Here is a 13,430-nt window from a genome sequence, read left to right as displayed (position 1 = left end):
ATCCTGTTGTCTGAATGCAATTGCTTTTAGATGAAGCACAGAGCAGCCCTGGCAACATTCATAGAAATGCAAAGGTATCTTATTGCTTTGAATTTTGTGCAGGCTGTCCAGAGGGCATGGTTAATAACTGTCAAAATAAATAAGTAAAATGTTAGGATTACAATTAACAATGTGGCAAACAGCTAGCCTTTGCCAACCCTGAGATTCAAACTATTCCTCTCGTATATTCCAAGCACACAATCCAACTTGTAGCTATTGCCACAGTTAGTCTTTTCAAATAAGAGTTCTGCAAAGAACTCTTATTTGGTGAAAGCTAATAGCAGGTTGCCCCAAAAAGATTAACAGTAGAGGATGCATTGTCCCAAAGATAACATCTGCCTTAACTGATCTCTTTCTACAATGGGGGTGGAGAACCTTTATGGGCCACATCTTCATCTCCCCCACCCGACAGGACCACCCATCTGTCATAGTTGGCCCACAGGCAACGGGGGAGAGAGCCACTATGGATTGAATTCTCTGTGCATCAGCTGATGAATGGGCAGCTTAATCCCCCCTGAAATTTTTGAGCATAGGCAATGCCATTCAAATAGTGTGTGCCTGCAGCGTCTTGTAATTAATCGGGGTAGGGCATACTTGCCCTTCCCCCATATTTTATTCAAGTTGGCATCCCTGGCCTGTGGCTGAAGGTTACCCCCCTCCCTGCTCTACAACATGTAGGTCAGGGAAGTGTGGGCACATTTCTACACGAGTAATGCCAGTTAGCTGAGTACACCTAATGAAAGACCTCACAAGCTTCAACATGCAGGGGTTTGTGGCAGAGAACACTTGTAAATTTGATAAAAGAATGGTGTTGTGAATTCAACTGAAGAAATGAAAACCATCTTTTAAATCCCCCGTTTTTATATTCCAGATGACAGAGCAAAGGAAGCGAAGGCAGCGGATGGGCTTTGTGGATGTCCAGAACAGTCTGAACCACTGAGACAGCAGAATCTACTTCACCAAGCTAAAACTCTACTTTACATATGCACTTCCTGAGGAGGATATTTGGTACTAGGTTGCCAGCACAGATCTCATCCATCAAAGAAAGCCGATTCATGTCATGATGATTCATATTTTGGCATTCCGGCACCACCTTCTGTTCATCTCCAGCAGGGCTGATTGCATTTTATTCAAGAGAGAGACCTGAAGCTGACAACTAGTATTTGTCGCTTTGTGCGGATTCATAGTTTACCATACATTTGGGAGCTTTGCTGCTCCTTATGATAGCTCTGTTGCTATAACATGGGTTATCTGTCTCCATGCACTACATTTTGATGGCTTCGCAGCCAGGTGCAAATAGGATTGACACTGTTACTAGCAAGTAGTAGTTGCTATATTTTAACTTATTTTAACAGAGTCCATGAAATTCAACATACATGGATCTCTCTTTACAAGCTTGTCATCTCAGTTTTCCTGGAGTCACTGGCATTTTTCTTCATCTCTAGAATCCTATCTAACCCAAGAAGAAACTAAGAAAATCTACTATTAGCTTAACACTTCGACTGAAGACGAGCGGCAGATTCCATTGTTGAGAAATGCAATGGCATTTTGTTCCATGGAGAGACTTTTATCAGCGTTAGCGGAAGATTGCATGTTTGTGCTGCACTGTGAAAGAGCAATCTCTTCCCCCTCTTGCCCACACAATAGGTTAGAAGACAGAACACACTTAGGCGTTAGCCTGCTTCTGGGAAGGTTAAAAGGTGGTAGAACTGGATTATTTCAGTTGGCTAATGCAAGGTAGCAGTAATATTTCAACTAACATCAGAATGGACATTGAAGGGTCATTAGTTAGTGTAAGAAAACAAGTTTGGGGAGAAGGATGGAGAGAAAAAAAAGAGTACATTATAAAAGTCCTGAGATGTAAATTAACTACACCTCTATCAGCCCTGCTATGCTGGCTGGGGCTGGTGTGAACTGGAGGGCACCACACTGCGAAAGACTTGTTTTAGAATTTCCCTAACCAACATACACTGCCCCAGAGCATTTCCCCAACCATTTAGAAGCATTGCAAGTTCGACTTCAACAGCCAGGCTACAACTCAACTGTAAATAAAACAAAGTACATTAGGTACAGGTTCGTCTAACTGTGAGAGTGGCCACTAGAGGGAGATGATTAGGGAGAGTTGATGACAGTTCCTTGTTCCAGCCTCCATATGCTTTTCCATTCCTTTCTGACCCAAGCAGGGTGTTCCTCCAGGGTACATATTACAGTGCAGGTTGAAGGGGGGGGGGGAGATTTCATTAATCAAGAGTGCAGCTTTGCAATTTGTCTTGCTCTGGAATATTTTACAAATATTGTTTTAAGTTTTAATGTGGTAACTTCCTTAAGTTAACACAAACAGAACCAAATACAATAAAATGGAAGGGGGAAGGAATCACCTCTTGATATGCTTGTTGGTATAGCTACAAACTTGTCGGACATAAATACGACTGAGCAGATTTTTAAAAAGATCTGTTGCATTAGTTGGATTCTGCTTGATACGGAAGCTATTTAAGCAAATATTTCAGACATATCCTTTTCGGTAGGTTTTCATGAAATGCTCTGACTAGCCCGACTAATCTTGCCACAAGATTCCAGGATGTTCCTAGGCTCACTCTATGGTGAATTCCATGTTTGCACAGAATGCTGGAAGATCTACTGGCCCTAACTGTTTTCTCATGCTAGATGAGAACAGATGCTGCTTGTACTGCAGGGGCAGATCATGGTGAACCATTTGTTTTTAGAAACTTGTCTACTGTTGCCCCTTTTTTTTACAGCAAAAACTGGTATTCTACAAAACAAATAGCTTGAAAATGAGTGCTCTACTGCAACAATTTTGCACCAACATATGGCAGTTGTGCCTTCCTTGAATAAGTGGTGGCATTCCAGTAAAACACACAAGACCACACATCTATATGATATAGTGCCTGTATTTGTTTGGGAATATTCTGAATTCTAAAAAGCCATGAAATACAATTCAGTGATGTCGCCTTTCCCTAAAGAACATGCAAACACCTAGACATCCCAAAGAGTGGCAACCATGTCAATATATTTAAAGGCTTTCTAACATCTTCCTAAAAACCAATGTAATCAAGAAGGGCTTGCTTGTCCCATTCCAGAAATAGCTACACCCAATATTGAAGCATTGTTCCCTGAGATAGAAATGGTTCTGAGATGAGATGTCAAAACCAGATCTCTTTGCTTTAAAAAGTCTGACATCATCCTAGGTAAGCAAATGAAACAAACAAACAAACCTCTGTTTCAAGGAAGCAAAATATAGAGCTTTAGGAAAATTGGCTAGTGTCACAAAGTTATCATTTGGAATCTTCTTCAGGATTCTTGGCAGAAAATTTCTCACGTAACTTTGTCCACTTTCCTTTCTTTGCTTCTTCCATCTGCTTCAAGCTAGCTGCATTAAGAGGAAGTCAGAAAAGACAAAAAAAATAATAGGGTTTTCATTATAAAAACAATTTTCTTTAAGAGGCTGCTTAAACAGTAACATGGTGATATATGTATGTTTGCCATCATGTATACATGTGACAGAAAGCCACAGCCAGTCCTAGTTCCCTGGCGCATGTGCCTGTGCAGTTCACATGCCTGAACACTCGCATTAATCATGTCCAACCACTCCACTTAAAGTACACTCTAAAAACCATAAGGTGTGAAACAACCATTCGTTTCCATCTCAATAAGTTTATGTTTCGCTGCCTGGGGCAGACCTGCTCTCCTTAGTCAGAACAGTACATGTGGAGCCAGCAAAGACTAGCATTTTCTATGCACTGCAGCCAGAACATAAGACTGCTTGCTATTTAGCTTCAGGACATTCAGGAATGTTTAAATTTACTGTTTCTATAAAGGCTATTTGTCTCGATACAGTTAGCTTAGATAAATCATAGTGTAATAGAAAACTCTTGAACTGTAAAAAGTGAAACCAAGCAGAGAAAGCAGCTTCTACACAGGTTAATTTAGACTGTTCTTTATCGTATTTCTTGTTCCCAAACAGAAACCAGAAATGCAGGAAGAATGGAGAGCAACAAAATCAGTTGATTACTGATGTCTATTGTGGAAGTGACCGGGAGTCTTAATTTGAGGCTAATTAGCTCTGGGAACACACACTCCCTTCTTCAGACTTGTGTGTCTCAAATGAAGGGCAATTAAACGCTGAAAACCCCAATTCTGTACTGAAAGGACTGGAGGCAAAACAGGGCTGATGAGAAACAAGAGAGCAGTATTAGCATCGTCAGGTGGACCCTGAAGTATTCAATAGTACAAATTATTATTGTAAAAAAAACCAAGAGGCAGCATCCCTCCTTGGCAGCCCATGCAGCTTTGCAAGAGAAGGAATGGCTGGCACCTTGAACAGCTGTTAGGGAGCAAGAAATTGCAGGTCCCACTTGCATCTATTTCCTAGACTAAGCTCATTTATCAGAGTGTGCCACATTCCTCAAGTAACGTGTTACTATTAGCACTAACATTAAAGACAGAATACAATTGGTGCATTACAAATAGCTTTTGCATAATGTTTTGCTCATGGGAAGGCTATTTATGGGAAGGAGGGAGGGAGGAAACTCCTGTGAACAAAGCGGGGGGGATGTAAAGGGCAGCTGAATCGTTTTAGCCAACCAGATACAGAACAGTAAATGGATAAAGTATAGTTTGCCCAAATACCTGTTGCAAGGACTAGCTTGCATTCTTCAACTGTCACCCCAGTAAAGCTTGTATCTTTCAAACGTGGATACTATGCAAACAAACAGAAAGATATATATAAATATAGCAGCCACCTGCTTCCTCTGAGAACAATGTTCTCTTAATCTTTCTTATATGGCATCAAAATTGTATGCTGAAGTAAATTCGCTAAATGCCATAGCACGAACATGCTCACTGCTGTTTCATATATATATGCATGCATTTCTGAAATAGCAGGGATGGCTAACATGGTCCTCCAAATGTACAACTACACTCCCATCAAGCATAGCCAGTAGCGTCGGATTGGGGCAATTGTAGTCTTAACACTAGGAGAGCCACAGGCTTGCCACTCCAATTTACACAGTAAAAGGTGAACTGGCTTGCTCAAGAAAAAGCAAAGACACTGTGGTAGATAATATGGTGCCCTCTGGATGTTATTGGACTTCAACTCCCATTAACCCTGATAATGGGACAATTATCAGGGGGTTGGACTAGATGACCCTTGTGGTCCCTTCCAACTTTATAATTCTATGATTTTATTGGACATGCTGGCTAAGGCTGATGGGAGCTGGAGTCAAACAACATCTAGAAGGTGCCATGTTGGCTTCCCCTGCTAAAGATAAATCAGAGGGGTCTTAGTATCAGGATTACAAAACACATCCCAGAGGCAGCTGTCAGATTCTAACACTGGGTACCTGGTCACAGTGATAGGACTTACCTTGTTTTTATAGTAATTGGTATGGATTTTGGCTAAACTCTCAAACATTTCATCGCAGGTCACTGGATCAGAAATCTGCAAGAGTACAAAAGTACAGTGAAATGATTCCTAGAGTGTAAACAACACTTCCATTGAACAGAAATTTTATATTACCAGTGTTGTAGAGGAAGACATTACATTTTAAAATGCAAACTAGTTTTGTTCTTCATATCTATTCCAACAGAGTCACTGAGTTAAAATACAATCAGAAGCCCATCCTTGAGCAAAAACCTATCTAAGCTTCAGCTCTTTCACGTATCAACCCAAAAGTCCTGAGTATACTGTGAACAAATGAAGCTTTCTGTTGAGGGAAGGGGGCATTTTCTTACATTTTTTGTCAAAAATGACAAAACCCAAATCCCATGTCAATGGCAAATTCTAACCCCATGCCCTGCCACCATTCAGTCTCACTTATTTCCTTTGAACCCTTAGCTTACCAATATTCTATAAATCTGGGGTACAGGCATGGTACAAAGCCAGTCAGATACAGATAATTAACAGAGATAATTACATTAATTTATTATACAATTATGAAATGCACAAGTTCTTCTGGTTACTTCAAAAATAGCACTTTATCTACTTTTAAAACTTCTTACTGTCACTTTAAATACCAATAGCTTACATCCAGCTAAGACAGCTTTAAAGGAACAGTAAATTGGATAGCTCAGTCAGTAGAGTAAGAGACTCTTAATCACAGGGTTGTGGGTTCAAGCCCCACAATGGGCAAAAGAGATTCTTGCATTGCAGGGGGTTGGACTAGATGACCCTCATGGTCCCTTCCAACTCTAGAGTTTATGATTAAAGCCCTTTAGCCGAATTGCTTTTGTATTCTCCCCACCCCAGTTAACACTATAACTGAGGACTCTGTTGGAAGCCTCTTCATCCAACCCTTTACTGACCTACTGAAGAGATTTGTTTTGCTGCATTGCCCTGGAAATCTGCCCTCTCCTGCCAGTCACCAGAGACAACCTTCAGGTTCTCCCTTTTCCTCCTCAGCCTAAGCCAAGTGATTCAGCTACCCACAGCAAGTTAGCAGACAACATGGCATTCTGTCCTCCCCTGACCCCCTTCCTCTGCTGTCACTGACCACCCTTAACTCCAAGTCTCCAGCCCACTCCAATTTTCAATTAACTAACAATATTGCACACATTTATTCTGGCCACTCAAGTCCAGCTCCATCCAATCCCACTGTCTAACTGAAAATTCCAAGCTTGCACCCAGCAAACTCTCCCTCCCTCCCGAATACTAAGGATTCTCTCTCGGCTGTCAGTTAAGGCCCCATTCAACAGTTAAAACTAGTTTTCACCAGACCAGACAGAAAACTTCCTACATCGAATACATTACAATGCACAGTACGATACATATGTCAGAACACATTACACAACACCCATTACAACTTAATTCAAATAAACAGGATTTCTTCACACTGCGTTACACTGATGTGCTGCAAAGAAGTGTTTGCAGAATAAACAGCTCCAAAATATGCCAAACAGATCAACAAACATGAGCAAGCCTCTTCACAGAGGGGGGGAAATGCATTTAATCTAAGATACTGTCAATAACTGTGGCCCAGATGCACTAGATAAGAGGACAAAGCACACTTCAAGGTCATGTGGAAGGTGTGTCATCTAACTATCATATTCATTTCTAAGTTTTATTTTAGTTGGTCTTCTCAGATAGAAAAAATGATTCATAAACATATGTTTTTAATGAGAGATTGGGGGGGGGGGGGAATGTGACATAAACTACAAGAATGATATGTAGTCATGTAATGACCAAACGGCATCTTGGAAAGCAATAATCGGCTGCATGAATTATGCAAGTCAGAATAATATGACGTGTCTTTTCTTCCACAGCCCAAGATATTGGCCGGTGTTCAAATCAGAAAAATGGGGCAGGCTGCTTGTATAATACTGAGTTTTACATATTTTTGTATTCACACTGAAAAACCCTGATAGTGTTGCAGCTATCATGTGGAAAGCAGAAATAGCTTTTCAAAAAAGAAAAAATACCCCAGCACATCTCATTACACATGGATAAAACAGACATTAGACTTACAAAGTACCTTTATATCTCTGACTCTGCTCTTTATGCATCCCTCCTGTTATTTGGCAAAAAATAATAATCTCTTTACTATATAAAGTATTTTATACATACAAATTGATATCAGCGCTGCAAGCATCAATTTAAATTTTTCAAAACCGATGACTGTTTTGGAAAATGAAGGTAGGAATCAGCTGCTCTGAGTACAAAAAGAAAGGAAAAAAGCACGTTCTGAAATGGATGGAGGCGACAAAAGGAACAGAACAGCCCTGCTCTGAGGATGCTCAGAAGATAGTGACACTCTTAAAAATGAGTGTCTGCCATAGATTTATTTCTTTAATTTTTGCAAAGTATGCATTCTTCTTCCAAGGAGATCATTATGTGGTGATGTACTACCACAATGCATACATACACTGATGTCCCAGGCATTAAGAACTGACTCCAAAACATTTTCAGTGCTGAACAAATCATGACTTGAAATCAAGAAAAGCTCAAGGCCATAAAAATGGTCTCTATCAGTTAAGTAACCTGGAAATAATCCAGCAAAAGCTGATACATCCTGCAAACGAAATGAACGTTTTAAACCGGCATCAACCTGGAGGGCAAGGGAACCTGACAATTTTTGGCACTTGACTGCAGCACAGAAAGAGGGCTATCAGTTCAGCTAAGAGACCAGCTGCCCTTTGGCATGTTCCTCCACTGAACTGTTTCCAATGAAACTGATGGTTATAAAAACTAAATTTAAGAACTGGTCCCTGAATTTCCTTATTTTTCTCTTCCCTTCCTTCCCCACTTTTTGTTTTTGTGTTGTGTCTTTTACACTGTAAGCTTTTGGGCTCAGGCAGTCTTTGCTTTACTCTTTGTATAGCCTTTGGATTCTTTTAGGTACTTCAAAAATGAAAAATGAATAATTTTTGAAAGCATCAGAGCCAACAGAAAACCTAGCTCTGGCTGGAAATAAAAAAACAATAGACTTTAATGAGAAACTAGGGAACTAGATCCAGATACCTACTATTCATTTCATCTGGCCCTAACTTCAAGTTCCCCACTGCACCAAGGTTCACAACATATACTAAATTTCTGAAAAGGAACTTTCATGTAAGAATTAATATGACACCCATTTGTACAGCACTGTGATGGTAATACACATAAGAGTATATTTTACTGGTCAGACTGCATGTCAAAATGTACTTGATAAAAGTCTCTATACAGTGGTACCTCGGGTTACAGACACTTCAGGTTACAGACTCCACTAACCAAGAAATAGTACCTTGGGTTAAGAACTTTGCTTCAGGATGAGAACAGAAATTGTTCAGTGGCGGTGCAGCGGCAGCAGGAGGCCCCATTAGCTAAAGTGGTGCTTCAGGTTAAGAACAGTTTCAGGTTAGGAACGGATCTCCAGAACGAATTACCGTATTTTTCGTCCTATAACACGCACCCGACCATAATACACACGTAGTTTTTAGAGGAGGAAAATCTGTAGGCATGCCACCCGTAGGCATTCCCTCTGTAACACGCACAGACATTTCCCCTTCCTTTCTAGGAAGAAAAAAGTGAGTGTTATGGTGCAAAAAATACGGTAAGTTCTTAACCCGAGGTACCACTGTATATGCTATTAAAGCCACAGCCTTAACCTCTTAAGCCACCTGGAACAAGAGGTGTTTCTGTGATTGGGTCTTTTCAAAAATTGTGCTATAATCCAGAGAAAAGCAGAGGCGATGGACATTACACAGCAGTCATGGTAAGTGGCTTGGGGAGAAGTGAATTTATCTAAGTATTTTTATACATCACTTCAATCATTTACTCCTGCCAAGAGCAGTTTATCAGAGAATTTCATGCGACTGATATCATAATTACATTTATATCCTTCCTTGCCACATGCTGCGGTGGAGATCAATCCCACCTTACACAGGAAAAAACTGAAGAACTTTCTAACTTGTCACCCCATTTCCAATGGAATCTTTTCATTCTGAACTGTTAAAAACCCACACAGTGAAGCAACCTGCATATTAAAGTTGTAACTCAGCCCTCACTCCTGCTGCTTGCATGGCTAATACTGCATTCAGAGCCCTGGTGCAAACAGTGACTGAGGTGGAGGGGGCAGTACAATTGCAACATGCAATTGGATTGGGCCTCATGCTGTTGCACAGCAGCAGTGAGATTGGCTCAAGCCCAGGAATACCCTATTTGGGGATCTTCTGCACTGTTACTGGATATCCCATCAATGGCACTCCTGCCCATTTAGCTTAGCCTTCCCAGCCCATTGCAATTGGGGTACAAATTGCTCTGCCCCTTGGCACCAAGTCCCATTAAACAAAGAGTGAGGTCTCAAATAAGATATATACGTATATATTAAAAGCATTTAGATACTGACTTAAGCTCTAAAATGGAGTTCATTAATTCTCCTGGAAACCTGAGAGCAGAGTGGTCAGATGCACAGTGCCGGCTCTAATATTAGGCAGCACAAGAGGCAGCTGATTTTGAGAGTCATGAAAGGGTACCAAACTATGATGCATTTATTATTGTATTTTACTGCCAGAACAGGGGAGAGATGCTTGTAGGATTTTCTGCCTCAGCTGCCCAAATAACAACATGACTGGCCTTGGCATACTCTACCTCTTGAGTTGGGGAGGGAAGGATTCACCTCAGGCAGCAGAATGTCTTGGACGAGGCCCATAGATATAAAAGGCAGGGTTCCTGCACCTTAAAAATTGCTTGCATGGCAGGGACACCTGCCAAAAGCACCCCTCTTCTGAACAACTGTTAAAGTTGCAAGGACCCCACCCTGTGTTCGAATCTGGCTACTCTATCAGGGCTGGCCTCTAGCATGAGGCAACCACCTCAGGCAGCAGGATCCACAGGGTAGCATATACCGATGAAGAACTTTCTTCTCCTGTTGTCCCTGATGTAGAACTTCACTCCCCCTTGTTGCCTGGCCTGGAAAGTGGGGGCATCATCTTAATGGTTCGCCTCAGGTGCTAAAATATCTTGGGCTGGCCCTGAGCACAGGCAGGACTCACCTTAGGGCCTGCTTGATTCAGGCTAAAATCCTGTGCACGCTTACCTGGGGAGTAAGCCTCACTGAAGACACAGAAATACCGTTGTACCGTAGAAGCCGATCGCCTTGGCACTTATACGTTTTGGCTCCCCAAAACCGCAAACCCAGAAGTGTTCCAGTTTGCAAATGTTCTTTGGAAGCCGGAACGTCCGACGTGGCTTCTGCAGCTTCCGATTGGCTGTAGGAGCTTCCTGCAGCCAATCGGAAGCCACAATTTGGTTTCTGAACGTTTTGGAAGTTGAATGGACTTCCGGAATGGGTTATGTTTGGTTTCCAAGGTACAGTGGTGCCTCGCAAGACGAAATTAATTCATTCCGCGAGTCTTTTCATCTTGCGATGTTTTTCGTCTTGCGAAGCACGGTCCGTCGCAAGTGCGCCTCTTCAAGCGGCTTTAGGAAAAAAGCGAACAAACTCACAAGACGTTTTCGTCTTGCGAAGCAAGCCCATAGGGAAATTCGTCTTGCGAAGTGACGCAAAAACTGAAAAACCCTTTCGTCTTGCGCGTTTTTCATTTTGCGAGGCATTCATCTTGCGGGGCACCACTGTACGACTATATTTGGGAATAAGCACCCAGAAGCCTGTGCCAACTCTTCACCATTACACTACGCAAACATCCAGTGCCGGATTTACGTATAAGCTAAGCAAGCTATAGCTTAGGGCCCCACCCTCTTGAGAGCCCCACCAAAATTTAAGGAAAAAAATATTGGATGTACTTTTCCAAAATATAAGATAAAAAAATAAATAAAATAAAACTTACATACAGTGAGAGCTTAATAATTATTTCACTATTAAGATACTTCTTCTTAATTATATTTCAACAATTACTTTGATAAAATACATATTTTGTTATGTGCAAATGGCTTTAGATACCTATTAGGTCCATAAATTACCATATAGCATACACTCAACACACACAAAAGTGACAATTTGTTGTTGACAAAGAACAGCTGGACATATAAAGGGGCCAATTACCTTCAGTAGCTTAGGGCCTCATCAAACCTAAATCCGGCCCTGAAAGGATCACAGAGGCACAAACACACACGGGTTGCCACCCCTCCTGTTTAATACAGGACATATTTCATTCAAAATGCTACGCCCTGTATTTGAGCTCTCCCCCCCCCCAAGTTACGGATCCTCTCCAAATGCACGTGTTGGAAAGGGCGTGCGAAAGGTCATGTGCTTAAACACAGACAGGTTTACAAATTCACGTGTATGTATGCACGTGTGACAAGTTCCAGAGGGGCTGTTCGTCTGAAATAGACTGTATTGCTTTGAAGTCACTTCAGCACCAGATCAAACCGCCCTGTATTTTGCCAGAACAAGGGTGGCCACCCTCCCTAAACACGCCACATAAATGTGAATTAAATAATACGGGGACCAGCTAGCCAGGGCGCCCACCTTCCCCCTCCCCCTCCGGGCGTCGCCCCCGCCCCACCTGCGTGTTCTCTCCCTCGCGGAAGGCCTGCGCCACCCTCTGCCGAAGGAAAGCGCCCAAGTCCCGCCCGCGCTTGGTCTCCTCCACGGGCCACTCCTCGCAGAGCTTCAAGAAGCGCCGGTACCGCGTCACCGCCATCTTGGCAGACGCCTGCGCGACACCATTGGCGCGTGGCTCACGTGGTCCGGGCTATGCTAATCCCGTCATTAGTATTCCCAACGGAGGCGCGGCGATTGGCTCCTCCGACTCTCTAGTTCCTCTCTAGTGAAAGCGGAGAGACCGGATTGGTACCTGCGCTCATGGAACAAGAGAGCTTCCCATACGCGCGGGGCCGCCGAGATAAGAAAAAATAGAGGGGTGCCTCTCTTTTTCAAGATGACAACATTCCGGGTTTACATTGGCGAAACGGATTCATGGAAATGAACGGAGAAATCTGGGATACGGCCGCTGTGATTGAGCAGCTGGGTCGTGCCCACCGAAAACTAAGAGTTAGCGGCAAAGGGACTTCATGCTCCTCCTCCTGACTCGGGACTAATTGAGCATTTGAAAAGTAGCCCTGTCAATGCAAATTTCAGATGCCGACCATCATTTCCCGAAGTTGGAAAATGTGCGGTTGAGACCAGCGCTTTATGACAGCTCTGCAGGGTTGCACTTTGGGGTTCAGTCTGAGACTTGCTTGGATTTTTTTTGGGGGGGGGAGGAAAAGAAGAGAGAAAGATTCACGCAAAACACCCGCAAATTGCAGCCAAAGTCGATTTCCCTAAATTCCTCCAGTAGCATATAGAAGCTTTTCTGCAGACACTTTGCATTTATAAATGTTCAGAAACAAACTGCATTCGTTTGTCACAATAAGAAACAAGGCCCGAATCACAAAGAGCACTTTGTCTTTGCTGCTATCTTTTGAAATTTCTTTGTCCGCCCAATGACAGCTGCGGGAAAATTCAGAATTTTTCTATAGGTTTCTGTGGATTTGCGCAAGGGGATTCGGGGACGGAGTCCATAGAAACCAGAAATCTGGCAACATGTTACATCGTTATTTTTTCCTATTTATTTCTATGCAAATTCGTTGGATTGGGAAGACTTTAGGGATGGTGCTCATTCTTCGGTATTTACGGGTGCGCCCGTGTTGGGAGTGGAGAGAGATTGGTAGGGGCGTCGTCTTCTGCAAAGCAGCAAAGGAGACCCGTGCAAGTTTGAGTTTGATTCACACATGATTTCTCCCAAAGTATTTTGGGAATTGTAGTTTATCCTTCACAGAGAAGCAATTCCCAGTACCCTTAACAAACTCGAATTCCCAGTATTCTTTGGGAGAAGCTACGTGCTTTACATGGCTAGTTGAAGGCGATCTTTTTCTTACTCCCATCTATGAGATGCATAGTACCTTTTAGGGGTGAATTCAGAAGTGAGTCTCATTATTGCAGTGGGACTTAGTC

General features: G+C 42.4%; 2 protein-coding genes across 2 annotated transcripts in view; one reads left to right on the top strand and one right to left on the bottom strand.

Annotated features, from left to right (window-relative positions):
• The window catches only part of ITPR3 (inositol 1,4,5-trisphosphate receptor type 3), a 105,698-nt gene extending 103,285 nt beyond the window's left edge, over positions 1-2,413 (top strand). The window contains exon 58 of the mRNA XM_081915660.1: positions 911-2,413. Coding sequence (XP_081771786.1) covers positions 911-979 — 69 coding nt within the window. The 3' untranslated portion in view covers positions 980-2,413. The remainder of the gene's footprint in view (positions 1-910) is intronic.
• A 517-nt stretch (positions 2,414-2,930) lies between these two features.
• Positions 2,931-12,194, bottom strand: UQCC2 (ubiquinol-cytochrome c reductase complex assembly factor 2). Its single transcript, XM_081915650.1, has 4 exons — positions 11,998-12,194; positions 5,423-5,497; positions 4,687-4,756; positions 2,931-3,427 (listed from the first exon to the last, which is right to left on the bottom strand). The coding sequence occupies exons 1-4, from the start codon at positions 12,133-12,135 to the stop codon at positions 3,333-3,335; spliced, it is 378 nt and encodes a 125-aa protein (XP_081771776.1). The 5' UTR covers positions 12,136-12,194; the 3' UTR covers positions 2,931-3,332.
• Positions 12,195-13,430: the final 1,236 nt, after the last annotated feature.

The sequence above is a fragment of the Podarcis melisellensis genome (genome assembly GCF_964234715.1).
Source record: "Podarcis melisellensis genome assembly, chromosome: 6".
Lineage (NCBI taxonomy): Eukaryota > Metazoa > Chordata > Lepidosauria > Squamata > Lacertidae > Podarcis > Podarcis melisellensis.
Note: the sequence above shows the minus strand (reverse complement) of the source record. Positions and strands in the feature narration are given on the sequence as shown.

Bases quoted from the DNA above. Each gene is read 5' to 3' on its own strand.
- UQCC2 (XM_081915650.1), bottom strand. From the start codon at position 12,135: ATGGCGGTGACGCGGTACCGGCGCTTCTTGAAGCTCTGCGAGGAGTGG. The intron at 4,757-5,422 runs GTAAGTCCTATC...TTGTTTGCATAG, and splicing joins CCAATTACTATAAAAACAAG to TATCCACGTTTGAAAGATAC. The intron at 3,428-4,686 runs GTATTTGGGCAA...CTCTTAATGCAG, and splicing joins CAAGCTAGTCCTTGCAACAG to CTAGCTTGAAGCAGATGGAA.